The following is a 27,808-nucleotide window of genomic DNA, read 5'->3' as shown; positions in this document are numbered from 1 at the left end:
TCCTGATGCCAGAGAGACGGTTCGGAAGTGCCCTAGGAAGTGCCTGTGGGCCGTCCGCCGTCTCTCCCAACACCTCTGAACGCCTTCGTCCTGTAAACCTCCCTGACCAGTTCCCGCGAGTACAGCTTGTAGCAGTGGGAGTCTAAAGAGACCGGCAGTGGCGGTGGAGAAGATCTATAAGTCAGGCAAAGTCTGCAGGCAGCCGGAAGGGGCGGGGCTGAAGGCCAGGGTCGACGTCCCTCGGCCTGAGGAGCTTGAAGCTCCTAGGCTGGGGGTGAGAGAGGGGCTCCGGTCTGCGAAGTGTGCGGTCAGGGGGCGTGGGAGGGGGTGCTGAGAAGCCTGGAGGTGTCAGGAGCTTGGGAGAGGCTGGAAGAAGCGGAGTCCGTAGGTGAGGCTGGATGGAGGGGGCGGGGTCGGGTGGGCGAGGCTGGGCGGAGGGGGCGGGGTCGGGTGGGCGAGGCTGGGCGGAGGGGGCGGGGCCTAAGGGGCGAGGCCTAGTGAGAGAGGGAGAGGGAGAAGGAGAGGGAGAGGAAGAGGGACAGGGGGAGGGTCGGGTGGGCGGGGCTGCGTGGAGGTGGAAGGGGAACTCGGGGTCCGGTGGGAACGAGATTGGCCTGGGGGACAGGAGGTGGCTGAAAGGGAGGGAGGACGACAGGAGGCGCTCTGTTTGCTCCAAGATCTCATCTTTCTGTCCAGTCTACCCTACGATGTTTTTGAGACCTGATTATTATGAAAAAGGAAAAGGCAAGGTGGCTAACATTAATTAACCTTTCTTCCATGCCCGAACCAGGCCTCCTAGATGTGTGGAACTGTCCCCGGGAGCTGTAGCCCTTCACCACCATCTCTACCTTCTTCCTTCTGAGGGAGCCTGAAACTTCTGTCATGGAAAAGTACCACGTGTTGGAGATGATTGGAGAAGGCTCCTTTGGGAGGGTGTACAAGGGTCGAAGAAAATACAGTGCTCAGGTGGTGAACAAAGAGGGGTATCTCTTGGGTGGGATTCTGTACTTCCAGCCACCGCGGAAAATGGGACCAGAATAGCGACCTGTGTTCCTGAGGAGCTGACTCCCTCATTCCTCTCACAGAGTATTGGGCCCTAATATTGGATTACTTGAGTTCAGATCCTAGATAAGTAGTTTGAACAAGTTACTTAAACTTTCAGTGTCTGTCTCCTCTCATCTCTACAATAAGGATAATTATGAGTAGTATCTGATTAATGGAGTTTGAGGATTAAATGTGATTTGTGCTGAATTACTATACTAGTACAGTGTCTGGCATGTAGTAAACAAATAAATTTTATGTTTACTGTTACTTCTCCTCTATCATACCATGTAAGAAGAGATTGACCACTTGAACTCTGTTCTTTTTTCCTCGTTGTTTCTTCCTTCTCTTTCCCCTAAATCTCTTAAATCAGAGTTCTTTACCCAGATCAGAACACCTCTCCCAGAATCCACCAAAGGGATCTGTCTGGCCAAGGCTGGTGTTTCCTAGGGCAAGAGGTTGGCGGGGAGGTGGGGAGGGGCTGGATAAGGCCAGGGTACCATGGGGAAGGGGAGTAGGAGACTGGTGAGGAATGAGAATTTGCTCTCACAATCGAAAGCCTGAATTCTGGAGCTCTAGGTGAATGTTTCAATAGCGTGGTTAGGCCTTTACTCTTTTTCATATTACCACTGACAGGTGGTGGCCCTGAAGTTCATTCCAAAACTGGGACGCTCAGAGAAGGAGTTAAGGAACCTGCAACGAGAGATTGAAATCATGCGGGGTCTGCGGCATCCCAACATTGTACATATGCTTGACAGCTTTGAGACAGACAAAGAGGTGCCCTTCGGTTTTGGGTCACTCTTCCCAGAAATTTCCCGGCCTCAGAATGTATCAAGCTGGAGCCATCAGGACCTTTGCCTTCTCCTTGCAGGTGGTAGTGGTGACAGACTACGCTGAGGGAGAGCTCTTTCAGATCTTGGAAGATGACGGAAAACTTCCTGAAGACCAGGTATGTTCCCTAGCTCAAACTTCTCCCCTCCCCTGACCTTTTTTCAGCTTAAGGGACTGATAGGGAAAGCTGAGGGTACTGGGAGTCACCATTTTGAAAACTCCCAAGGAAAATACAAGAGTCTGGGTGTATATGGAGACAGTGTGGTATGCCAGGAAATTATGTGAACACTGGAGCCAAAGTCTCGGAGTACAAAGGTTGACCCTGCCACTTTCTAGCTGGTTCTTCAGGGGCAAGTTACTTTAACCTCTTTGTTCTCAGTTTTCTCATTTAAAAAATGGACATAATTATAATGTCTGTCTCATGAGGCTGTAGTGAAGGTTCGTGAATTAATCCATGTAAAGGGTTTAAAAGAGTGCCTGACACACAGCATTCAACATAGTTAGCTATTGTTATCATTATTATTATTAAAGATTTTATTTATTCATCTGACAGAGAGAGAGAGAGCACAAGCAGGGAGAACAGTAGGCAGAGGGAGGGGGATTAGCAGGCTCTCTGCTGAGCAGGGAGCCCAATGCAGGGCTTGATCCCAGGGCCCCAGGATCATGATCTGAGCCAAAGGGAGACTCTTAACTGACTAAGTCACCCAGGCACCCCTAGTTAGCTATTATTAATGCTGTTGATGTCACTAAGCACCTGTAGGGAAGAAGAGCTAGTGTAGTGGTATCAAGAGGGCAGGAAAGGGTAAGGGTTGTGCTGAAGCAGGATTCACCACCAAGATTTAGTGGTTAACAGCGGGATAGGGGCAAACACATTCTCCAACCACACTTGTTCTAGAGATTTCTCTGTACCTAGCAAGTAGACCCCCTCTGGATGTCCTGTTGAAGCGTGCCATCTCTGAGCATTCTGAGCATTATTACTTGTAAGTCGTGATCTTGCTCATTTTGTGTATCTTATTTGTTTGACCATGTCTCTTGAGAAAAAGGATTTTGTCTTATTTAACAATAGGTAATGTGTATTGAAGGCTTACTAAGTGCCAGATACCATTCTGAGCATGGTGTGCTGTAACTTCTTTAATCCTTGTAGTAAGGATTATATAAGGGAGGTGGTATTATTATTATTTTTTTTAAGATTTTACTTGTTTATTTGAGAGTGAGAGAGATAATGAGAGAGAGAGCATGAACAGGGGGAGAGGGAGAAGCAGGCTCCCTGCTGAGCAGGGATCCTGATGCAGGAGGTGGTATCATTATTATTTTTTTAAATATTTTTATTTATTTAATTGATGGGGGTATGGGGAGAGGGAGAGACAGCAAGAGAGGGAACACAAGCAGGGGGAGTGGGAGAGAGAGAAGCAGCCTTCCCTCTGAGCAGCGAGCCTAATGCAGGGCTCAGTCCCAGGGCCCTGGGATCATGACCTGAGCCTAAGGCAGGTACCTAATGACTGACCCAGCCAGGTGCCCCAGGAGGTGGTGGTATTATCTCATCAGCTTATAAATGATGCATCTGAGAGGCACAGGATGATCTGTCCATCCATGGTCGTTTTTCTTCAATGAGTGAGTGAACAAATGAATGAATGAATGATTGGGGGGCAAGAACTAAGGCAGGTGTCAAGGGAAGCTCTGTAAGAAGGAAAAAGAGACGATCACATCAGTAATTTAGGGAAGTGTCTTTGGGTTCCTCAGTAGGCTCCTTCCTCTGACCTCTCCTTTCTTTCTCCTACCTGTGTGACCCTTAGGTTCAGGCCATTGCCGCCCAGTTGGTGTCCGCTCTGTACTATCTGCATTCCCACCGCATTCTCCACCGAGACATGAAACCTCAGAACATCCTTCTTGCCAAGGGTGGTGGCATCAAGCTCTGTGACTTTGGGTGAGAGGTCTGACTTTCCATCACTGCCTCTCGTTCTGCCGGGAGTGTTAGACCATATGCTTGACTTCGCTGGGCCTTACTGTTGAAGCCGAGCTGGAAACTGGGATTCCTGTCTGGTCTTTAGGAAGGTGCTGTCTGTGTAGTTTTGGGATAACTCACGCAATGATAGGCAGTGGTCACCAGGGCTGGTTTGTATTGTTCATGTTCTCTCTTCCTGTTTCCATTCCACCATCTCCCGCAGATTTGCCCGGGCGATGAGCACCAACACAATGGTGCTGACATCCATCAAAGGCACACCACTTTATATGTCTCCAGAGCTGGTGGAAGAGCGCCCATATGACCACACCGCGGACCTCTGGTCCGTGGGCTGCATACTGTATGAGCTGGCGGTGGGCACCCCTCCCTTCTACACGACGAGCATCTTTCAGCTGGTCAGTCTCATCCTCAAGGACCCTGTGCGCTGGCCGACCGCCATTAGTCCTTGCTTCAAGGTAATGAACGTAGAAAGGGAGTTCACTTTGCATCAGAAACCCGTCTTCCTCTGCCTCTGTTCCCTTTCCCAAAATCTGGGGCAAGATTTTGCTGTTAATGAGTGCAGGAGCTGGGCCCAGCTGCCTTGCTTTTCTCCTGTAGGGACTGATTCTGGGAGGCTGTTCTAAGGTCCACCAAACTTGAACCTAGCAGCCCCTCCTTGGGGTGGGTTATTCTTTATCGCAATGGAAAGGTAATTTTAAGCCACCAGGGACAGCTGCTATCCTTTTACGCACTCTCTGTTCCACTTATTTCCTATCAGATGCAAGGTCCCTGCTCAGTGGGGAGCCTGCTTCTCCCTCCTCCCCCCATTCATGCTCTTCCCACAGAACTTCTAGATCTTCCCACAGAACTTCTAGTCTTCTTCCTGAAAGAAGGAATCTTCAGACATTCAAATGGCCAGAGCCAGTGGGACTAGCTCAGCTATTAGGGGCAGGTGACAGAGGTGGTGCCCTCTGATTGCAGCAAACTCACAGTGGGGGGAGGGTGAGAAGGGAGGGAGGAAGAAGAGTTCACCCTTTTTATTTCTTTTTTTAAAGATCTTATTTATTTATTTATTTGACAGACAGAGATCACAAGTAGGCAGAGCAGAGAAGCAGGCAGAAGGGAGGAAGCAGGCTCCCCACTGAGCAGAGAGCCTGACACGGGCCTTGATCCCAGGACCCGGGGATCATGATCTGAGTTGCAGGCAGAGGTTTTAACCCACTGAGCCACCCAGGCACCCCACCCTTTTTATTTCTTACCTAGGGCAAAATTTGGGCCCTCAGTGGAATTTATTTATTTATTTATTTATTTTTAAGATTTTATTTATTTATTTGACAGAGATCACAAGTAGGCAGAGAGGCAGGCAGAGAGAGAGAGAGAGAAGCAGGCTCCCTGCAGAGCAGAGAGCCCGATGTGGGGCTCGATCCCAGGACCCTGAGATCATGACCCGAGCTGAAGGCAGCAGCCCAACCCACTGAGCCACCCAGGCGCCCCCCTTATTGGAATTTAAATGCAACCTTTTCCCCCGAGTGCAGTCTCATTATAACTTTCCTTTGCTCTAAGAGGAAAAGGGGCAAATCTCTCCCCAATCTCTTTAGTTGGGTAAGCTCCTGGTCAAGACCAGCCAGAAAGAATCTAAACAAAAGAAACTTAAGTGGGCGATAGGCCATTCCTTCTCCCTCAGAGGCAACATGCAGGCATCTTCATTCAGCAAGAGCCACAGATGATACCTTGTTTTAGAACAGTGGTCATCAGCTACCAGTACCTTCTGTTCCCATCTGAGGCCCAACTGAGGATGTTCCCAAGGATACCTCATAACAGATGTGCGCCTTTCAGAGGCAGTCTCCCTTCCCCACCACCATCTGAAGACTTGCCGAAGGATTTCTGTGTTGGCGGGCTCCCAAGCCCGTCTGTACGCAATGACTTGAGTGTGAGTGTGCTCTTCACCACAAACGCATCTGTTCCCACCCAGCTTCAGACAAGCCCGCCATCGGAGGGAGGGCACAGTGAGCCATTTGGACTCCTTTGAATGTTTGCTTTCTGAAGGCGATTGTGAAGACGCCAGAATGACTTTGGACAGGACGGGGCTCTCCCAGAGGGGAGGCAGTGAAGTCTGTTCCTGGAGCCAGGGAAATGAGGGCTACAGATAGGAGTAGAGGGTGGTTTACTGAAGCCAGCCAGTTTACTGAAGGAATGGACCCCAGAGTCTTGGTTTCCTGCTTCTACTGGTGAGTTAAAGAGAGCCTGTAGGAAAGCGAAGACTCATGAGGTATTCTTTTCTCTCCACAGAGTTTTCTACAGGGACTGCTCACCAAGGACCCCAGGCAGCGTCTGTCCTGGCCAGACCTCTTACATCACCCCTTTATAGCTGGTCGTGTCACCAGTGAGTCCTTACGGTTCCCAGGGCTTTGGTACTTCCCCAGGCTCTTCCCCATCTGCCCGCATTCCCCAGGGTCTCGAACTTTCTTCCTTGCCCTTTGCCTAATCTTTGCCACTCCCCTTGCAACCCCGCTCCCTCTTTGTCATGTTGTCAAATGGTCTCCTTCCACAGAAGCCTAAAGACACGGAAGTTGTCTCTGGCCAAGTGGAGATGGTGGCACAGCTCTAGTGTGATCACGTGTTCTTCTTTTTTCCTCCCTGCAGTAATAACTGAACCAGGAAGCCCAGATTTGGGCACCCCATTCACCAGTCGCCTACCACCAGAACTTCAGGTCCTCAAGGACCAACAGGTACATCGGCTGGCCCCCAAGGGCAATCGATCTCGCATCTTGCAACAAGCCTGTAAGCATATGGCTGAGGAGGCCAAGCAGAAGGTATGTGGGATGGAGGGGATGTGTGACATGAACAGGCTAGTAACTGGGGAGGTTGGAGAAGGAAGGTTAAGGAAGGACCACAAGTAGAATTTGTACTGCCCTATGGCAACCAAATAGTTTTGATTCAGTGTCTCCTGTCCGCTTCCCACAGAAACACCAGAACACAGGACCTGCCCTTGCGCAAGAGGACAGGACCAGCAAGATGGCTTGTGGCACAGCCCCTCTGCCTAGGCTAAGAGCCACTCCTCAGGAACCAGGCCTCTTGGCTGGGATCTTGGCCTCAGAAATGAAGAGCAGCTGGGCTGAGTGGGGGGCTGGAGAGGCCCCCCCTGCCCCTCGGTGAGGAGGGGATAGCTAGGGATTTATAGAGTAAAGTATCTTGCAGATCTTCGGCTTTAGCCAAAGCAAATACAACATGGTGCCTGTCACTAGCCAGCGTCTCATGGAGCAGGGCCCTGGGAGTCCAAGTCCTGGGTTCTTGAATTCTGATTCTGGATATTTTCCTGATTCATTGGGAACTGTGGGAATTTTCTTTTCTGTATGCCTCAGTTGTACATTAACTGAGAAGGAAAGAATTGTTTCCATGCAAAAGGGAAGATTATTTGAGTTGAGAGCTACAGGTGGAAACTGCCAAGGTAGACTTGAGAGTAAGATCCAAAGTGGAAGGACAGTCAAGGACACATGTGGAGAGGTCAACATCCTGTCCTGGCCATATCCTAGAAAAAAGCTCTCCCCACTCTGATCCTGTATGGCTTGTTCTTCATGCTTGCCCTGCACCCAGAGCGATGGACATGTTAATGAACCCTGAGCATCACAGGTCTGGGACTCCACTACTTGCTGTTCCTCTGGCAGGGAAAACCGGATTGCCCAGGACTGTGAACGAATTCTTCCAGAGCTGAGGCCAGAGGTGGTGGGCCAGAGGAGCATTGATGCAGTGGACCTAGAAAATGAGGTAAGCTCTAGGGGCTCCTCTTGGCCTTGACCCTGTCGTGGGATGTTGGGTCCGGGTAGATGTTTTTCTGGAACAGTGATTCCCAACTATCCTAGGTATGAGCTCCCCTTGTGTTAAAAACTTCTTTCTTATCATCGATTTGTAGATTGATAGGATAATTGCATAACATATGAACATGTAATTAGCAAAAATTGGAACACATGGGTAAAAATGAAAGTCCCTTTTGAGCCTCACCCCAATCCCAGTGGTGTCTGCTGTTGCTAGTTTAACCTTTCTTCTTCTAAACTTGCTGAATTTTTATAGATACGTGTATGTACACACAGAAATCTGTAGTTTGGCCATTTTTTATCATTGAGTTCACACCGCAAGTACTGTTTTACATTGTGCCTCACTTACCATATGATATGTTTTGGAGATCCTTCTACATCTGAACATGTCATTTTTGGGGGTTTTTACTGTTTTGTTTTGTAATAGTTTCAAACTATTATAATTGTGAGGATGCCACAAAGAATTCCTGTATACCCTTCATAATATTTTTAAGATGGATGTGCCATGCTTTCTTATTCCCTTACTGATTGGCCTTATGACATTTCCATTTTTTTAAAAAAAGATTTTATTTATTTATTTGACAGACAGAGATCACAAGTAGGCAGAGAGGCAGGCAGAGAGAGAGGGGAGGAAGCAGGCTCCCTGTGGAGTAGAGAGCCCGATGCAGGGCTTGATCCCAGGACCCTGGGATCATGACCTGAGCTGAAGGCAGAGGCTTTAACCCACTGAGCCACCCAGGCGCCCCTCCATTTTTTTTTTTTTTTTTTAATTATAAATCATGCTGCAATAGACCTGTCTGTAGGTATCTCTTCATGAACTTGTGCCCGTGTTCTCGGAGAGACATTTCAAGACCCCTCTCATACTGCCAGCTCTACCTTTTGAAACCAGTGGTTGAAATGAATACATCTGTGCTGGAGAACTCATTGGTTCTTGCATTTACTCCCTAATTCCCCAGGCTGGGCGCTACTGTCCTTGAACCTGACATGCTCCTGACCTCTTTCACCCCCCTATGCCTCAGGAGCCAGACAGCGACGATGAGTGGCAGCACCTACTAGAGACCGTGGAGCCAGTGCCTGTCCAGCTGAAGGCCCCGCTCACTCTGCTGTGCAATCCTGACTTCTGCCAGCGCATCCAAGGCCAGCTGCACGAGGCCGGGGGGCAGGTAATGGGCCCATATAATGGAATTTCAGACTATTGTGGTCACAGATGAGGCATTAAAAAACATAAGAAATAGAAAGTTTGTCCCTTTTCTGTTCTCTTTCAGTTTATCTATTTAATTCAAGATTTGCTGGCCTCCTTTAGTAACACATCAATCCTCAAGAAAAAGGGGCTCCTGGGAGGCTCAATCAGTTAAGTGTTCGGCTCTAGGTATCAGCTCAGGTCATGATCTCAGGATCGAGAGACGGAGTCCTGCCTCTAGTTCCACACTCAGTGGGGAGTCTGCTTCCCATTCTTTTCTCCCTCTCTGCTTCTCCACCCATGAGCATTCATGTTCTCTCTTTTGCTCTAATAAATAAATACATCTTTTTAAAAATAAAGATTCTATTTATTTGAGAGAGAGAGGGGTAGCAAGTGAGAGCACGAGCAAGGGGGCAGGCAGAGGGAGAAGCAGGCTTCCCGCTGAGCAGGGAACCTGGTGCAGGGCTCCATCCCAGGACCCTGAGATCATGACCTGAGCCAAAGGCAGATGCCCAACTGACTCAGCCACCCAGGCGCCGGTAAGTAAATAAATCTTGCAAAAAGAAAAAAAGAAAACAGGCCTCAATTTTCTCTTTCTGAAGGGAAAGGCATTCATTTAAAGCAGGGGTTGGCAAACTCGGGTGGTAAACATTTTGGGCATTGAAGAGTAAAAGGCAAAAATGGAGGATATTATTGAATACTTCTATAATGAGAGAGAGCACTTTTCCACACAATTTTTATGGATGATGATGTGATCAGCACTGGGTATTATACACAATGGAAAAATTACTGAACACTGCATCTGAAATTAGTGATGTACAATATATTGGCTAATCAAATTTCAATAAAAAATTTTGTTGATGAAATTTAAAATGGAGACATAATAAATATACAGGCGCTTCTGATACAGGTGTACTAATGAGAAAAAAGATTCTTTTAAAAAGGATAACATTTGGGGCGCCTGGGTGGCTCAGTGGGTTAAGCCGCTGCCTTCGGCTCAGGTCATGATCTCAGGGTCCTGGGATCGAGTCCCGCATCGGGCTCTCTGCTCAGCAGGGAGCCGGCTTCCCTCTCTCTCTGCCTGCCTCTCCATCTGCTTGTGATTTCTCCCTGTCAAATAAATGAATAAAATCTTTAAAAAAAAAAAAAAAAAAGGATAACATTTGGGGCGCCTGGGTGGCTCAGTGAGTTAAGCCGCTGCCTTCGGCTCAGGTCATGATCCCAGGGTCCTGGGATTGAGCCCCACATCGGGCTCTCTGCTCAGCAGGGAGCCTGCTTCCTCCCCTCTCTCTGCCTGCTTGTCATCTCTCTCTGTCAAATAAATAAATAAAAAATCTTTAAAAAAAAAAAAAAGATAACATTTTACTTAATTGGTATTCATAATTAATGTTGTTTATTCATTCACCAGTTGATGGACATTTGAATTGTTTCCATTGTTTGGCTTTTATGAGTGATGTTGCCATGAACATTCACATGGAAGTTTTTGTGTGGACATACGTTTTCATTTTTCTTTCTTGGGTATTTCGGAATTGCTGGGTTGTATGGTAATTTATATTTACCATTTTAAGAAGCTGCTAGACTTGGGCGCCTGGGTGGCTCAGTGGGTTGGGCCGCTGCCTTCGGCTCAGGTCATGATCTCAGGGTCCTGGGATCGAGTCCCACATCGGGCTCTCTGCTCAGCAGGGAGCCTGCTTCCTCCTCTCTCCCTGCCTTGCCTCTCTGTCTACTTGTGATCTCTCTCTGTCAAATAAATAAATAAAATCTTTAAAAAAAAAAAAAATAAATAAAAAAAATTAAAAAAAAAAAAAAAAAGAAGCTGCTAGACTGGGGCGCCTGGGTGGCTCAGTGGGTTAAGCCGCTGCCTTCGGCTCAGGTCATGGTCTCGGGGTCCTGGGATCGAGTCCCGCAGCGGGCTCTCTGCTCGGCAGGGAGCCTGCTTCCCTCTCTCTCTCTGCCTGCCTCTCCATCTGCTTGTGATTTCTCTCTGTCAAATAAATAAATAAAATCTTTAAAAAAAAAAAAAAAAAAAAAAAAGAAGCTGCTAGACTATTTTCCAAAGTGGCTGCCTCATTTTGCATTCCCACCAGCACCGTGTGAGGATCTCTGTGTCCCCACATTCTTGCCAGCGTGTATTGTCTGTTTCTATCACAGCCATTTCTAGTGAATGTGAAATCATGTCTTATTGTCATTTTAATTTGCATTTTGCTAATAACTCATGTGGAGCATCTTTTCATGTGCTTATTAGCCCTTTGTATTATCTTCTTTGGTGAAATATCTATTCAGTTCTTGTGCTTATTTTTAAATTGGGTTGTTTGTCCCCTTGAGTTGTTACAGTTCTTTGTATATTGTGGATAGAAGACCTTTATCAGAATGTGGTTTGCAAATATTTTCTCCCAGTCTGTGATTTGTTCTTTTACTTTCATAAGAGTGTTTTTTGAAGCACAAAGGTTTTGAATGTTGATGACATCCAATTACCATTTTTTTCTTTTGTGGATGATGCTTCTGGTGTCATGTGGAAGAAATCTCTTCCAGACCCAAACCCAAAGTCCAGAAGATTTCCTCCTATGTTTTCTTCTAAAAGCTTTTTAGTTGGAGCTCTACCATTTAGGTCTCTTGCCCATTTTAAGTTATTTTTTATATGTAATGTGAGGTAGGGATCTAAGTTCATCTTTCTGCATGCGGCTCTACAGTCATCCCAGCACCCTTGGCCCAAGACTCTCCTTTCCCCATTGAATTGCCTTTGGACCTTGCCTCCCTTCTGGCCCTTCCATGCTGTCCTTGTAGTGGGGTAGTGGCATCAGTAGGGAGGCCGGTGAAAATTCTGCCTCCAGGGTAAGTCTTGTGGATTCAGAACTCCAGCTGAACTACTCTTCAGCTGTGTGGTAATTGACCTCAACCTATCTAGAGGCTTTAGTCTTGTCTTCTGTAAAATGGGTAATTGTGTTTACGAGGCAGGATGGTTGTAAAGAGTAAATAAGCAAATAAGTGAAAAGATTTATTTATTTATTTATTTAAAAAAGATTTTATTTATTTATTTGACAGACAGAGATCACAAGTAGGCAGAGAGAGAGAGGAGAAAGCAGGCTCCCCGCTGAGTAGAGAGCCAGAAGCGGGGCTCGATCCCAGGGCCCTGGGATCATGACCTGAGCCGAAGGCAGAGGCTTTAACCCACTGAGCCACCCAGGCACCCCAAGTGAAAAGATTTAGAAATGGAGAATGACATAAAGCACTTGACGTAAATGTTATTCTTTTCTGAAGGGTTAACTTTTGAAGAACAACTCTTTGAAAGTATCAGAGTGCCTTTACCTTGCAGGTTATGTATAAATAAGTGGCAGACTGGATTTGACCTGTGGGTGGTAGTCAAGCCCTGATTTAGAGTTAGATAATACAGTTTTATCTGTCTGGAATTGAATGACATTGTTTTGTGTCTGTTGTTTTATATCTTTGGAAGTGCATGTGTGCGTGTATAAGGTGAAGGGCTGGAGAAGTGAGGGACCAGATAGGAATGGCACTGGGGAGATGCCTCGGTGGCTCAATCAGTTAAGCACCTGCCTTTGGCTTGGGTCATGATCCTAGGGTCCTCGGATCGATTCCGGCATCAGGCTCCCTGCTCCATGGGGAGTCTGCTTTTCCCTCTGCCACTCCCCCCTGCTTGTTCTCTCTATGATAAGTAAAATAAATTAAAAAAAAAGAATGGCACTGGATCCCACAGAGATGGAGGGGAGGTCCCCTTTCCCTTGGTCGCTTCCCCTTTTTCTCTGTTCTCTTTCTCTGGGTTTTAGACCCAAAGAAAGGAGTGGGAACATCTGGTCTGCTTTGGCCTCTCCTTGGGGACACTGGTATCTGTGACTCTCCTTTTCCCTTTGATAATATCGATTCCTATGTGTTTCCCTGCTGTCACCCAGATCCTGAAGGACGTGCTGGAGGGTGCATCCCAGATCCTCCCAGCGCTCCGGGTCCTGAGCAGTCTTCTGTCTAGCTGCTGTGACTCGGTTCCCTTGTACTCCTTCTGCCGTGAGGCGGGGCTCCCCGGCCTCCTGTTCAGCCTGCTCAGACACAGCCAGGAGAGCAGCAGTATCCAGCAGGTAAGCCCTATGCCAGGAGCCTCAGAAGACTTCAAGGAGTTTTTTCACCTGGGATTTCTCTCCTGCAGATGTCCTCTTCTTCAGTTTCTCCATCTTGGATTTCTCTCCGGCCTACTGCCTTTTCTTTTCTTTCCTCCTGTCTATTTAGTAGAGATCTGTCTGAGGCCAGACAGATCCTGTCACGCAGAGAAGTAGAGTCTGCGTGACCGTATAAGCAGTGGGGAATATGGTAAATTAGAGAGCCTGTGCCCAGTCTGAATGGGACATCCCCTCGGCTCCGGCTCACTGTTGCCACGTGAGAACATGGGCGCAGTGTTACCAGATCTTCCAGTTTTCTAAGAGAAGCTGAAAATCCAGGGGTGCCTGGGTGGCTCAGTCAGAAAGCATCTGCTTTCAGAGCAGATTTTTTTATTTTTATTTTTTATTTTTTTAGCTGCGTGATAAAGCTTCTGGGATTGAGCCCGATGTCGGGCCCAGCGGAGAGCCTGCTTCTCCCTCTCCCTCTGCTGCTCCCCCTGCTTGAATGCTCACTCTCTCTCTCACTCTGTGTCAAATAAAGTCTTTTAAAAAGAAAGAAAGAAAAAAAAGGAGCTAGAAATCTGGATTTATATGCATAGTTTCCCACTCTGTAGAGCACTGTGTTTTGGAATGTTAAATCCTAGGCTTTCATTGCCCTGATTTTATAGAATCGATACTGAAATTCAGAGATTCACCAACTTATATGCAGGCACTAACTTATAAATGGTCACAGGGACGATGAGAGGAGGAGCTAGGACCGAGGCTCAGTGTGTCTGAGGTGGAATCCCTCCCTCCCCATGCTGTGTGCTGCTGTGGCCGGGCTGAGAGGAGAGAATATGGAAACGTTTAACAGGGCCTTGGCTCAGGCAGCTGAAAGTGGCCTTCTGTTCATGAGTACTAACCTCAAGCGTTTTTAAGGAATTTAGAGAACAATTTGAGCTATTTTGAAAAACAGAGCTTCCTAGACTCCTGAGTGCTATTCAGGCCAAACCAGACACATTTTCAGGCTTTTTACCGGCCACTGGCCGCCACTTTGTTACCTCTAGATTTCCCTTCTCTGTCCGGTGGCTCTCTTCCCTCTGCCCCTTCCTGTTTGGTCAGCCTGACTGGATATCGGACACCTTTTTTTTCTTTCTTTCTTTCTTTCTTTCTTTTCTTCTTCTTCTTCTTCTTCTTTTTTTTTTTACCGCTTTTTCTCTTTTTCGTCTTCCTCCTCTACATTGCCCTTACTCTCTGTCCTCTTCCCTGGCAGCAGTGTTGGTATGGGACCTTCTTACGGGACCTGATGGCTGTGATTCAGGCCTACTTTGGCTGCACCTTCAATCTGGAGAGGAGCCAGACAGGTGACAGGTGGGACGAGAGCCAGCTCTACTCCATTGGCCACTTTGGCTTCGAGTTCTACCCCCATTTCTTACCCCCTCTGTTAGGAGGAGGCTGAGTAAGGAGAAGCCAAAGGGTTAGGGATCGGCTGTCTGACTGGGAGTCAGCTGGGAGTCTAGCTAATCCCCCTAAGGACCCCGACACCCCTCTAAGTTCACCCCAAGACTTGCAGGCTCTAAGGGCCCCCCATACACTAAAGGGAAGGGTCACAATATGAATGACCTAGAGGAAATGGTAAAGAAGGAATGAAGAGGGTGTGTATAGCAGACCACATGTGTGTTCAGCAGGGGAAAGAGGAGGGAGTGTTTTGAGATGTTCCTTTGCAGGGCTTCTCCTGTCTGCCCAGAACTGACCCATTTACCACATGCGGGCTTTTAGGGAGACGGGCTATTTTTTCCCAGCCTACAGGTGTTTCAGGAGGCCGCCAACCTCTTTCTGGACCTGTTGGGGAAACTGCTGGCCCAACCGGATGACTCTGAGCAGACCTTGCGGAGGGATAGCCTTATGGTAATCTCCTCCCTTGTCCAGATTCCTGCCTTGATGCTTCTCCCTTCCCCTTTCTTATAACTACATAGGGTTAGGTTAAGTTAATACAACAAACATTTCCCAACTGTGTGCCATATGGGTAAGAGAAATCCCCATTTTCAAAGGACTGGAAATAGTCTAGTAGAGGAGATGAAAAATGATCAAGGACAACAGTGTGAGAAGTACATTAGAACTTGTATAAAACTTGTATGAAGTACAGAAGCACCACTGAAGAAGGTATGATTAATCCTACTTGGGGAGTCCTAGAAGACGTCTTGAAAGAAATTATCTTTGCTAGGATTTGAAGAACTCATAAAAGTTTGTTGGGTGTGTGACGCAGGAAGTAGGGAGAACATTCCAGGCAGAAGGCGCAGCATATATAAAGATCTAGAGGCATTAAGCACTGTGGCCTTTTTCAGGGAACCACAAGTTGAAGTATTCCTTCTCGAAGAGCCTTGCAGATGGGCTAGTATTTCCCAAATTTATTTGTCCTGTGGACCAGTAAACTAATGGGTTCTCATCCCTGGATGGAGGTGAGGGACAGGAGAGTGGAGAATGGAGCAAGAAGATATCTGGGTTCTGACGGATCTCAGAGGAGTTAGAGAGGAACATCAGTGAGGAAGTAAGCAATTGCCTAGTCATTGTTCAAACAGGCCGGCCCCATGGGGTACACAGATCTGGGCTGCATTTCGGCCTCCAGCTAGCAGTCCAGTCCACCTCTTCTAGTCTGAAAGCCTAGTTTAACGTCCCTTAACTCTTTTGAGTTAGGAAGCTTTTTCAATGTCTAACCTAAATTTGGGGCATCAGCAACTCACGTTATCGGCTAGCATTTATCCTATAGGTCACGGTGCTGCGAGTCATGGAGAGTTTGGAATAAATACCCTACCACCCAAAATTCTGAACCAGTAGCACTGGGTTGGGAGGTACCCAGGAATCCCCAGGAATTCATTTGCTCATGGTCCATAGCTAACACTTCAAGAGGTATCATCTGGGAGGCAGCTGATCAGAGAATAGAAGGCTTGCCATCTAAAATTGCCATCCTCGAAATGTGAAGGCAGTTATAATGTGAGGAATACTTCATCACTGCTGGTCCCTCTGGGTTTTCTCTTTTTTTCTCAGGTTCTCAGGGGGTTCTTGCTCCTTACCCTCAGCCCCATCACTTTTCTGCTGCCCTCATGTTGACCCCACCCTTGTCTCCCCTTAGTGCTTTACTGTTCTGTGTGAAGCCATGGATGGGAACAGCTGGACTGTCTCCAAAGCCTTTTACTCCAGCCTGCTGACGACTCAGCGGGCGGTGCTGAACGGGCTGCTCCACGGCTTGACGGTTCCTCAGCTGCCTTTCCACAGTCCCCCAGGTAACCGGAGTAGAGCACTGAGGTTCTGGTTACTCTGGGGCAGCTCTGGCTCTGCGTCCCTCTCCCTCCCCCCAACTGCCATTGCCTTGATTAGCACCTGGCATCTGGCAAGTGCTCAGTAACTAGCTGCGCTCTGGAAGAATGAATGGGGAGCTGAGAGAAACAACCAGACCCAACCCTGCGTTCTTTGCCTTTCTCCTTAGGAGCCCCCCAAGTGAGCCAGCCGCTGCGGGAGCAGAGTGAGGATCTGCCGGGAGCCATGTCCTCTGCGTTGGCTGCCATCTGTACTGCTCCGGTGGGGCTGCCCAGCTGCTGGGAAGCCAAGGAGCAGGTCTGAGCTGCAGTGTCTGCTTCCTCTAATCCGGTTGCTAGAGATGAGGGAGCTGGCCTCAGCTCCTCAGAAAGGCAGAAAAACAAGCATTCATGCTTTCCCTTATTCTGTACTTCCAGAAACAGATGCTCCCACCCTGGGTCTGGGCCCCTTATAGAACACGATGTCCCCGGAATCCCAAAGCCCTTGGCCAGCCGGTTAGAGAGCTTGGTGATAAACTGCCCGTTTGGCAGGGTGGCTGATCCGAAGATGCCTGTGATGCTCCTTGAAGGGATCAGGGTTTAGATTTCCTGCCCCCTTTCAGCCAGCAATGCTTTCCTCTGCACCTGCCTGCACTCGGGCTAAACTAGGCCATGACCTTTGGTTCTCCATCGGCCATGGGGACTGGGGGTGGGATGAGGTCTGAGGTTGCTGGTGAACCTGAGGGAGAGTGGCTAGCAAGGGGTTGAGAAACCTGACTCGTTGAAGATAGGAGAGGAATAGGATGGGAATCTTGGGAACGGGATGGGAATGGAGGCCTCAGGTGTGTCCCTACAGATCTCTCGGCATTTGGCGAATCAGCTAACTGAAGACAGCAGCCAGCTGAGGCCATCCTTGATCTCTGGTTTGCAGCATCCCATCCTGTGCCTCCACCTCCTCAAGGTATGCCTGTCCTCCAGATCTCTGTTCATTCATTCTTTTTTAGGGGGGCAAGGGACAGAGGGAGACGGAGAATTTTAAGCAGGTTCCATGCTGTGTATGGGATGTGGGGCTCGATCTCATGACCCTGAGATCATGACCTGAGCCAAAATCAAGAGGTGGACTCTTAACTGACTGAGCCACCCAGGTGCCCCAGATTTCTTTTCGGTCCCCAGGACTGAGAGAAAGAGACAGAGAAGGTCCCTTGCTGCTTTTAAATCTATTCCACTGAGATGGCCCCAGTGTTAGCCAGTGCTCACCAGAACAGAGAAGTAGCCCGATCTTGGTGTTTTGTGACAAGAGATAGAAGTGGCCTGGACTTCTCTACGATCCCCGGGGTGGACACAGGGTCTGTTGAGAGGCTAACCTGCTTGTAAGCCCAGGGGCCGCTTAGCCTCACTGACCAACTGCTTCCTACTCCCTCAGGTTCTCTACTCCTGCTGCCACGTCAGTGAGCACCTGTGCCACCTTCTAGGGCAAGAGCCCCTGGCCTTGGAGTCACTGTTGTTGTTGGTCCAGGGCAAGGTACGTCGGCAACATAGGCGGGTGCATCCTGGTGGCCCCACTGTCTCAGTGGGAAGCTGCTCTGCTATCTGAGGCTTCCCTTGTAGGTAAAGGTCGTGGATTGGGAAGAGGCTACCGAAGTGGCACTCTATCTCCTGTCCCTTCTTGTCCTCCGGCTGCAAGATCTGCCTTCTGGGTAAGCCATGAAGTGGGGTCTTTCCGCTGGGACCTTCCATCCCCACAGCTCACCTTGACTTCAGATTGGGGGAATGGCACCCTGCAGCCTGTGCTGAGGAGGGATTGGCATGGAGAGAGTGAAGTCTTCTCTACAAACAACAGACATAGCGTCCCACCAACTTTGTGCTTTGGCGACAGTTGGACAGCCCCTGGGAGAGTGCCATCCAGCGGGGAGGGAGGTCCCTCACCAGTCTCCTTTCCCTCGGCAGCACCCTTTGACGTATCCCCTTTTTTCAGAATGGAGAAGCTAGGCAACGAGATTGCTACTCTGTTTACCCACTCACACATCGTCTCTCTCGTGGTGAGTTCTCAGCTTTCCTCTTCCTCTCCTTTCCCCCCTGCTATCCAGCCCTTCAGGGGGAGCATGGGCATCACTGTCTCAGCAGCAGCTGGTTCGGAGGCATTCCCTGGGGCCTGGCGGAGACTGCATGTCCTTCCTGCTGTGCAGACTCAGACTTTCCTTCTCCTCTGACTTCTCCCAGACTGCAGCAGCCTGTCTGTTGGGACAACTTGGTCAGCAAGGGGTGACCTTTGACCTCCAGCCTGTGGAGTGGATTGCGGCAGCGTCCCATGCTCTGTCTGCCCCTGCGGAGGTGAGGTGGGCCAGGGAGGACATGACGCAGACCCAGGACTCCACTCTGGGAAGAGACTGAAGTGCCAGCCTGCCTGGGGCAAACCAAGGAGTGGAAAAGGAGCCAAAGAGTCTTTCTTTTCCTCTCTGCCGGCCCCCAGATTACAGCCCCCTCTGAGCCCAGATTGGCAGGCCAAGAAGGGGAGAGGGAGGGGGACCTGAATTACCAGAGGATGAGATTTCCTGCCTACTTTAGTTCTCTCCTCCAGCAGCTCCTGCAATCTTTTCAAAAGCTTAATCTGTTCTCTGCCTGCAGTTTGCACTCCTATCCCCTCTCCTTCTCTTTAACTGAGATAGGAAAGATGGCTAGGGTCCTGAGAATTCATCAGGAATTTGGTCCACCATGTAGCCTCCTTGTCGCTTTCTCCTTTTCAAGGCCTTCCCCGCCCTCGTTTTTAGATACCTGGGTGTCCGTATTTCTGTCATTTTGTAGAAGGAAGGATAGACTTCGTATTCAGATGATTGTCATCCCTATAGACACAGAATTCCTTATAACTTAGAAAGCACTTTGCATGTCTTCCCACAACGTGCTTGAAAGAGAGACACATGAAATGTAATGACACTCACCTGCTTTTTCTAGATGAAGTTGAACTTCAGAGAGGGAGTAGGGATGGCATTCCTATTCATCCAGGAGCCCCAGTCAGAGACCTGGGAGTCCTCATAGACTGTGCCCTCTGCTCCGTTATTCCCCCATCTAGATGGTTCCCCCAGGTCCCATGTGCTCTGCCTTCCTGTCATCACTCAGATCTTCTGCTGCCCACCACCGTCACTGCCCTGCCTTAGAATGTGTGCACAGCATTGATCTTAGACTGTGGCACTTGCCTGCCGAAGGATCTCTTTTCTAGACTCTCTCCTCCCCGGTCCACACTCTTTACTGCCACCAGGGTGAGCTTTCTTAAAAGTCTAATCATTTCTTCACCCAATAAGTATCCAGTACAGAAATATGTCTTGAGGACCAGACACTATTCTTGGCTCTGAGGATACAGCAGTAAATACAAGAGACGAAAATCTTGCCCATGTAGACTTTGCATAAGTCCTCAGTGGCTTCCCTTGTTTCTGGGATAAAGTTCAAACTCCTTTACCTTCTTCTCAAAGCTCACCTGTTTCCTCTGGGCTTTATAATCTTGCTGTGCCCAGATTTACCCCTTCCAAAATTCACCATCATCCCTCATGAGCTGCTTTACTTATGCTATGAGTTCTACTTGGAATGCTGTCCCTTCCTACCACCTCCTTCTCTTGACTGCCTTTGAAATTTTCACTTCACCAGTGTGCTACCTCTAGAAGGCAGAGTTAGGCCCTCTCCACTGCGTCTCCATCCCCACACCACCCTGGCTGCTTGTCCAGCAAGTATCTTCCTATCCTAACAGCTTATGTGTCTCTGGAGTAGAGGTAGTCATTGAATGAACAGTTGGGAACCCAAACTCCTGAATCCAGAAGGGCTATCCACACTGCCCCAGGCTGGGGAAGAGCTCTTTCTGCCTGACCAGGACTTGCATGTGTGGGACCTGCATTCTTCCTGCCTCTCTCCAACAGGTCCGGCTGACCCCACCAGCTGGCTGTGGATTCTATGATGGCCTCCTCATCCTCCTGCTTCACCTCCTCACCCAGGTGCAGGTGCCTCCTAGGTTGATGAACCGCTAGACAATGAATGAAAGCAACCCACATTCATCTTTTCTGTCTAACTAGAATGCCACCTATGATAGCCCTCAGCACAGACCCTTTCTGGGGAATCACAGCTGCCCCCTCAGTGGGGGAGGAGAGCCATAATTCCCTGGTTTCCAGCAGTCACACACATGATTAAAATGTGGGAAGAAAGGGAACTCAGACAACAGGGAGATCCTTGGTCATTGGGAAAAACAGAGGAGTTATTTCTGGATGCTCTCCTTGTAGGTCAGGGATAAGAGTGGGGGGGAAAAAAAGCACATTTGAGGTTTGACTTCGACCTCCCTAACCACCCTCCAATTTCTTCTCCAGCCAGGGAAGGGCAGCCTGATAAGGGATGTGGCTAGCTCAGAAATGTGGACCGTTCTATGGCACCGCTTCTCCATGGCCCTAAGGCTCCCCGAGGAGGTGTCTGCCCAGGAAGAGGAGCCGTCCCTGTCCAGGCCACAGAGCCCGGAGCCAGACTGGACGCTGATCTCCCCCCAAGGTATCTTTCCATCAGTGTGACTTCCATTGAGGGGCCAAAGTACTGAGGCTTCTTTTCAAGAGGAGGCCGCCCAGCCCTGGGTCAGTCCACAGAGATGACTATGACTTGTCACTTGGGGAGAGGATGGCGCAGGCTATGCTTGGTGGGAAAGGAACTAAGAGTGGGGAGCCCTCGAGAAGCAGGAGCACCTGGGCCTCTTGCCTGCTCCACTGAATCTCCATTCTGGGTGTTTCCAGGCGTGGCCGCCCTGTTGAGCCTGGCCGTGGCCATCTTCACCCAGGAGCCCCAGTTATGCCTGAGCCACCTGTCGCAGCGTGGAAGTACCCTCATGTCCACCTTGAAGCATCTGCTGTCCCCCAGCTTCCTGCATCCTCTGGGCCGGGCGTGAGTCGGAGCTGGAGGAGGGAGACCGGGCAGGCTGGAGGGTCTGCGGGGCGGGGGAGCGGGTGGGGGGGCTGTAACTGACAGCTTGAGCTATGAGACGAGCAGTGGGATTGGTGAGATGGGGGAAGGGGAGCCGGGCTTGGGGATTTGAGCAGGGGGCAGAGAATGGTAAAGGGTGGGTGAGGAAGACCCAGCCAATCCTTCTGCACTGCCGTCCTTAGGCCTCACGGGTCTGAGTTTCTGCCCTTCGTGGTGCTCTCTGTCTGCCAGCTCCTCTGTTTTCCCTTCGCCCTGGACGTGGATGATGACCTCCTCGGAGGTGTATTGGCTGACTTTGTGGACTCAGAAATCGCAGCCCACCTGCTGCAGGTGCATGGGAAGCTCCTCAGGCACAAAAGTCGGGGGGGCGGTCGGGGAGGGGGAAAGATGGCCAGCCTCTTGTACTCGAATTATTCAGTTGTCGGCAGCTCCAGGGCTCTCCCATGCCCCTGGAAGAGTGGAGGCCCCGCTCCAGCTAAGGGCTGGGAGTGGAGAAAGCACTCAGGCCTGAGCAGAGGCACTGCTTGGAGCTGGGTTGGCCCCTCCTCTCTCCACCAGTCCCTCTTCTGGATCCGTCAGAGCTCCATGGGGCGGACATCCCAGTCTAGGCACTGGAGACCCAGCTCCTCAGCCAGGATTCACCTCTCTGGCGATTGCTGGCACTAAGCAGTGGGCCTCTGAAGGCAGAGCGAGCACATCCTTGCAGAGCAAGGAATGCTCATACACCCGTGCCCCTGGGCTCCACACTGCATCTCGTGTGGAGGGCTTGGCTCAGGTCTTCCCATTCCCTGTGGTATTTCTCAGCCTAGCTTGGCTGTTCTCTCCACCAGAGCTGGGGCTCCTTCGAGCTGGCTCGCTGCAGTGAGTGCTCCCTCTCCCTGACACCCTTCTGCCGGCTGCCCCTGCCCCTCTTTCCCTAGGTCTGCTGTCACCACCTTCCGTTGCCTCAAGCCGAGTTGCCTGTCAGTCTCCTCACACGCCTGGCCCTCACGGATCCCACCTCGCTCAACCAGTTCGTGAACGCGGTGGCTGCCTCCCCTCGAACTGTCATCTCTTTCCTCTCAGTTGCCCTCCTGGGTGACCAGCCAGTGCTCACCTCCGACCTTCTCTCGCTGCTGGCCCACACAGCCCGAGTGCTGTCTCCCAGCCACTTGTCCTTTATCCAGGAACTCCTGGCCGGCTCTGATGAATCCTATCGGCCACTGCGAAGTCTCCTGGGCCACCCAGAGAACTCCGTGCGGGCCCGCACTTATGGGCTCCTGGGACACTTGCTGCAGCACAGCATGGCCCTGCGGGGGGCGCTGCAGAGCCAGGCTGGGCTGCTCAACCTCCTGCTGCTGGGGCTTGGAGACAAGGACCCTGCCGTGCGGCGCAGTGCCAGCTTCGCTGTGGGCAACGCAGCCTACCAGGCGGGTCCCCTGGGCCCAGCCTTGGCCGCCGCGGTACCCGGTATGACCCAGCTCCTCGGAGATCCTCAGGCCGGCATCCGGCGCAACGCCGCGTCGGCTCTGGGCAACTTGGGGCCTGAGGGCCTGGGGGCAGAGCTGATACAGTGCCAAGTACCGCAGCGACTCCTGGAGATGGCTTGTGGGGACCCACAGCTGAATGTGAAGGAGGCTGCCCTCATTGCACTCCGGAGCCTCCGGCAGGAGCCCTGCATCCATCAGGTACACCCCTGGGGGACTCGTGGACCCCAATGGTGGGCTTATACTTCACGACATTTTTCCGAGGGAGTCTTTAAGGAATTGTGATACCCCCTGACCCCCTGTCCGGAAGTGGGAAATGAAGCACTCCTCTCCCACCTCCCACCCTGGAGAAGGGCAGGAGTGCAGGAGAGGGCTCTGAGGAGTGGGAAGTTCTGCGATCTCAAAGACCAGGGTTTCCGTCTTGAGGCTGGGTGGGTTGGAGGTGAAGACACACTAGGCCATCTTGAGGCATAGAGGCGTTTCATCCTAGGGGACATGAAGCAGGTAGCCAATCTTTTTTCAGCACTCACCACGTGACAAGCAGCATGCTAATCATTTTCCCTTTATCTTCTGGTGTAAGCTATTATAGTCCCCATTTTGCAGGTGAGGACCTTAAGGCACTAAGAATTTGAGAACTTGTCCCAAGTTACAAAGCTATTTGGGGGGACTGGACTTCTGAGCTCAAGAGTCGGAGTCCTGAGCCCCATACTGTAACCACAGCTTTATTCTGCTTTTTCCACCCTGTCTATAAAGTAGCCTAAAGGAAACCAAACATCTACCTATGGTAAAGCTAAACGTCCAAGTTATTACAGTGCAGTGAGGTAACCTTGGGTGGAATAGACATTTTGACGGGATGGTGCTGATATAAATGATAGGATTTTCTGGCAATCCCTGTGGGGAAATAATGAAAGGGATTCTCGGTAGCAACAAGGTTAAGGCCCACTGGTCAGGATCCATGGCTGGGAAGTGCACTTTTGACCCAATTGTCACCACGACATGTGTTACCCTTCCTGGGGACGAGCGCGTGGATCCCTCGGTGCCTCGCTTTCATGGTATGTAACCAGAGCAAACGGGAATAGATCTCTGGTCTTGGTAAGCCCCGTCTCATCAAGATGAGTCCCCAAGAGCCCATTTTCTTTTTCTTTTTCTTTCTTTTCTAGAGTGGGAATTGCTGGGCCATGTCATGTTCTGTCATCTCTTCTCTGTCCCACAGGTGCTGGTGTCCCTGGGGGCCAGTGAGCGGTTAGCCATGCTCTCTCTGGGGAACCAGTTACTGGCGCCCAGCAGCCCCCGGCCCGCCTCTGCCAGACACTGCAGGAAACTCATTCACCTCTTGAGGCCAACTCACAGCACGTGATCTCAGACTCCTGCGGTCTGTCCTCCAGCCTTTTTGGCCCCTTATTGCCAACCTCTCCTTTTTCTACTGTATGAGACACCAACTCAGCCAAGAGCTAAAGAGACTTAAAAAAAAAAAAAAAAAAGATCGAGAGAGATAAGCTACAGGTGAACTGATTGAGAACGAGAAACTAGAAGAGATTTATGTATAAAGTGCCCTCCTTTCCCCAGATACTGATTTCAACCAGTAAACTTCATTGATGTTGGTGCCACAGAAGATTGCTTCCTTTTCTACATCGAAGGCTCTTTCTCTGATCATGTGCCTTTAATCCCAAGAACATGCTTCCTGGATGTCAGGGACATATCTTCTATCTGGGAGCTCTCTTGCTTTCTGGAACTCCTACAATCCTTCCAGCAGGTTTTTACCTTAGCACACTGGCCCCAGGACAGTGATAAGGACAGAGCCTGTCTCACTGCTGTGGATGGTTCTCGGACCCATAGCCCACATTCCTGTCTGTGGGTTAGGGTGGAGGGGTCGTTCTTTTCTTTATTTATTTTTTCCTTTCCCTTCCTGCCTGCCTGTCTTCCTCTCTCTCTTTCTTTTTCTTTCTTGCCTTCTTGCCTTCCTGCCTTCCTTCTGCTTATCTTTCCTCTGTTTGTAAATTCTTGTCATAGAATGTATATCTTACTTTGCTTGGAGCTGCCAGGGTCAGAGGTCATGGGGCTCAGCACCTCTCTCAGCTGCTGTGGGGTGCCAGAAGCAATTGTGTCCTATTCACACGGGATCCTGGCTTCCATTCTGGTCGGAAAGACGATGAACTTACTAAAATCAGTGAATTCTGTATAGCACATAGAGAGGTGAGAAAAGCTCTGGAGAAAAATGAAGCACAGGAAGAGGATGAGTGCTGAGTTGGATGGCCCGGCTAGGCGTCACTGAGATGACCTTTGAGCAAAGACTTGAAGATGAGGGAATGAGTGCAGCTATCTGAGGGAAAATTTGAGGCAGAGACAATAATCATGCTTGAGGTGCTGTGAGGAAGGCCAGTTTGGATGGAATATATTTTGAACATAGAGAAAATACGATTTTTTTTTAACTGGCCGGATGTGGGGGTGTGAACAAAGGAAAGTAGGTAAGGATGACTCTCAGATTTTTGTCCTAAGTAATTGGGAGAATGGAATTGCCATTAACTAAAATGAGGAAAGCTATTAGTGGAGTGGTAATGGGTGGGAAAATTCAAGTTCAGTTTTGAATATGTGAAGTCTATTAGTTGGAAATTTTTAAACACCCAGAAGTGGAGACGTGGAACTCTGTGAACTCCATTATAGTTCCAACAGCTGCCATAGCTATTCTTCTTTTAGTCAAGAATTTTATTTATTTATTTATTTTTAAGTATTCTAAAACAAATCTTGGGAAACATGTGATGTTACCTAAGTACTTTAGTGTATCTCTTTAACAGATCAGAACTCCTGTTTTTGTTTTTAGCAAAACCACAGTACTTCAATAAGTCTTGTCTGGATTCAGGCAAATACGGTATTGTATTTTTTAAAAGATTTTATTTATTTATTTGACACAGACAGAAATCACAAGTAGGCAGAGAGGCAGGCAGAGAGAGAGGGAGAAGCAGGCTCCCCGCCAAGCAGAGAGCCCGATGTGGGGCTCGGTCCTAGGACCCTGAGACCATGACCCGAGCCGAAGGCAGAGGCTTAACCCACTGAGCCACCCAGGTGCCCCGGTATTGTATTTTTAAATCTAGATTATTTTTTCCCCCATAAAAAATGAACTAGAAAGAATTACTTTAGCAAAGAATTCTTTTTCCCCAAATAATTCATGAAATACTAGCTAGAAATACCATGCTTGTCTGGTACATAAAAAATTTGATGTAGAAAAATTAAATATACCAACTTTTTAGGTTTTCGCATAAAAAAAGAGTTAATCATATCATGAGGGAGCATAATAAGGAAACAGGTTTCCATTCTTGGGAGCATAGAATCTAAGGGATTTGAAATATGTAAACAATGTCTCTTCCTTTTCTATCATTGCACAAAGTGTCGAGAGATATGATGTGAATGGTCTGAGTAGTGCCTAGAATTCAGAGAATGTCTGGAAGGTTCGAGGATTTGTGCCTGTGTTTGAGAGTATATTTGTTTTAACTCTTCTAGTGTGAGAGGCAGGTTCATGTTTTCAAACCTTAAAAGTGGAGAATGGCGTCATGAGCTCCCAAGCCCTGATCCCACAGATTTGGCCATTAAAAACATTTTGTCATTCTGGTTCTACCTATTCCTTCTTTTTTTTTTTTAAGATTTTATTTATTCATTTGACAGAGATCACAAGCAGGCAGAGAGAGAGAGAGAGAGAGAGAGAGAGGAAAGCAGGCTCCCCGCTGAGCAGAGAGATGTGGGACTTGATCCCAGGACCCTGAGATCATGACCTGAGCTGAAGACAGAGGCTTAACCCACTGAGCCACCCAGGCACCCCCTACCTATTCCTTCTTAAATTTTTTCATTGCTGTAGTTTAAAACGCACTCTGTTTTGGAGTAATTTAAAATTTAAAGAAGAGTTGAAAGAACAGTTACAAAGAACTTGCATATACCTTTCACCCCATTTCACTGATTAACATTTTGCCACAATTGCTTTTACCAGATTTTTCTGAACCATTTATTAGTAAGTTGTAAATATCATGTCCTTTAACCTTTACATACTTGAGAATTTCTTTCTTTTCTTTTTTAAGATTTTATGTGTTTATTCATCAGAGAGAGAGAGAGAGAGAAGCAGAGGGAGAAGCAGGCTCCCTGCTCCCCTGATATAGGATTCAATTCCAGGACCCTGGGTTCATGACCTGAGCTAAAGGCAGATGCTTTACCATCAGAGCCACCCACGTGCCCCACGTGGGAATTTCTTACGATCAAGGACGTTCACTTATATAATCACAACATGATTAACAAAATCAGGAAATTTAACACTGATGTAATTCTATTAACTCGTCTGCTGCCCATATTCAAATACTGAATACTGTCAATTGTAATAATTTTTTTTCAAAATGGTTCTCTTTTTTTTTTTCAAATTTTTATTTAAATTCTAGTTAACCTGTAGTGTAATATTTGTTTCAGGAGTAGAATTTAGTGATCCGTCACTTACATATAGCACCCAATACTCATCGTAACAAGTGCCCTTCTTAATACACATTACCCATTTAGCCTAACTCCTGCTCACCTCCTTCCGGTAATGTTCTTTATACCAATTTTTTTTCCTGGTCCAGGATCCAACCAAAGATCATGCTTTGTGTTAGTTGTGTTGTCTCTAATCTAGAACCATCCCTCATCTTTTCCTTTGCCTTTTTGGACATTGATGGACATTTTGAAGAATACAGGCCAATTTGGGTATATCTGATGATTTCTGTGTCATTTGATTCAGTTTATACATTTTTATTATTTTTTTCAAGGTTTTCTTTATTTGAGAGAGAGTAAGAAAGAGAGATATCATGAGCAGTGTGGAGGAGCAGAGGGAGAAGCAGAGTCCTCACTGAGCAAGGAGCCCGACTTGGGACTCCATCCAGGACCCGGGATCAGGACCCGAGCCAAAGGCAGATGCTTAACCAATGAGCCACCTAGTGCCCCACAGGTTATACATCTTTAGCAGAAACACTACATAAGTAGTGATATGTCTTCTACTGTATCATATATCACATCTCAAGCTAATGATGTCACCTTTTCCCATTACTGGTGAAGTTCCCTTTGATCACATGGTTAAGGTGGTCTGGGCACATTTCTTTTGATGTAGGCTTTTTATTTTTTTTTTTTTTTTTTAATTTTTTTTATTTATTTATTTGAGAGAGAGACAGTGAAAGAGAACATGAGCGAGGAGGTCAGAGGGAGAAGCAGACTCCCCAT

General features: G+C 48.7%; 1 protein-coding gene across 4 annotated transcripts; it reads left to right on the top strand.

Moving 5' to 3' along the window:
- Positions 1 to 15: 15 nt before the first annotated feature.
- On the top strand, positions 16 to 27,704 carry STK36 (serine/threonine kinase 36). Of its 4 annotated transcripts, none has more exons than XM_059168035.1 (27): positions 16 to 388; positions 791 to 966; positions 1,678 to 1,818; positions 1,913 to 1,990; positions 3,666 to 3,796; positions 4,038 to 4,287; positions 6,101 to 6,194; positions 6,455 to 6,624; positions 6,776 to 6,963; positions 7,477 to 7,576; positions 8,643 to 8,786; positions 12,709 to 12,888; positions 14,159 to 14,256; positions 14,688 to 14,793; positions 16,016 to 16,166; positions 16,370 to 16,497; positions 17,035 to 17,139; positions 17,602 to 17,700; positions 17,787 to 17,875; positions 18,154 to 18,217; positions 18,399 to 18,509; positions 20,081 to 20,155; positions 20,522 to 20,696; positions 20,933 to 21,080; positions 21,302 to 21,449; positions 22,040 to 22,786; positions 23,799 to 27,704. In XM_059168035.1, the coding sequence occupies exons 2-27, from the start codon at positions 883 to 885 to the stop codon at positions 23,940 to 23,942; spliced, it is 3,948 nt and encodes a 1,315-aa protein (XP_059024018.1). In that variant the 5' UTR covers positions 16 to 388; positions 791 to 882; the 3' UTR covers positions 23,943 to 27,704. The 4 variants fall into 4 exon arrangements, with proteins under 4 accessions (XP_059024018.1, XP_059024017.1, XP_059024019.1 ...); XM_059168034.1 differs by having other exon boundaries at positions 20,081 to 20,161; XM_059168036.1 differs by lacking the exons at positions 16 to 388; positions 791 to 966 and adding an exon at positions 564 to 749 and having other exon boundaries at positions 20,081 to 20,161.
- The last annotated feature ends 104 nt before the right edge of the window (positions 27,705 to 27,808 follow it).

Source organism: Mustela lutreola, chromosome 3, assembly GCF_030435805.1.
Source record: "Mustela lutreola isolate mMusLut2 chromosome 3, mMusLut2.pri, whole genome shotgun sequence".
NCBI lineage: Eukaryota > Metazoa > Chordata > Mammalia > Carnivora > Mustelidae > Mustela > Mustela lutreola.
The sequence above is the reverse complement of the archived record's forward strand: the minus strand, read 5'-3'. Positions and strand labels throughout refer to the sequence as shown.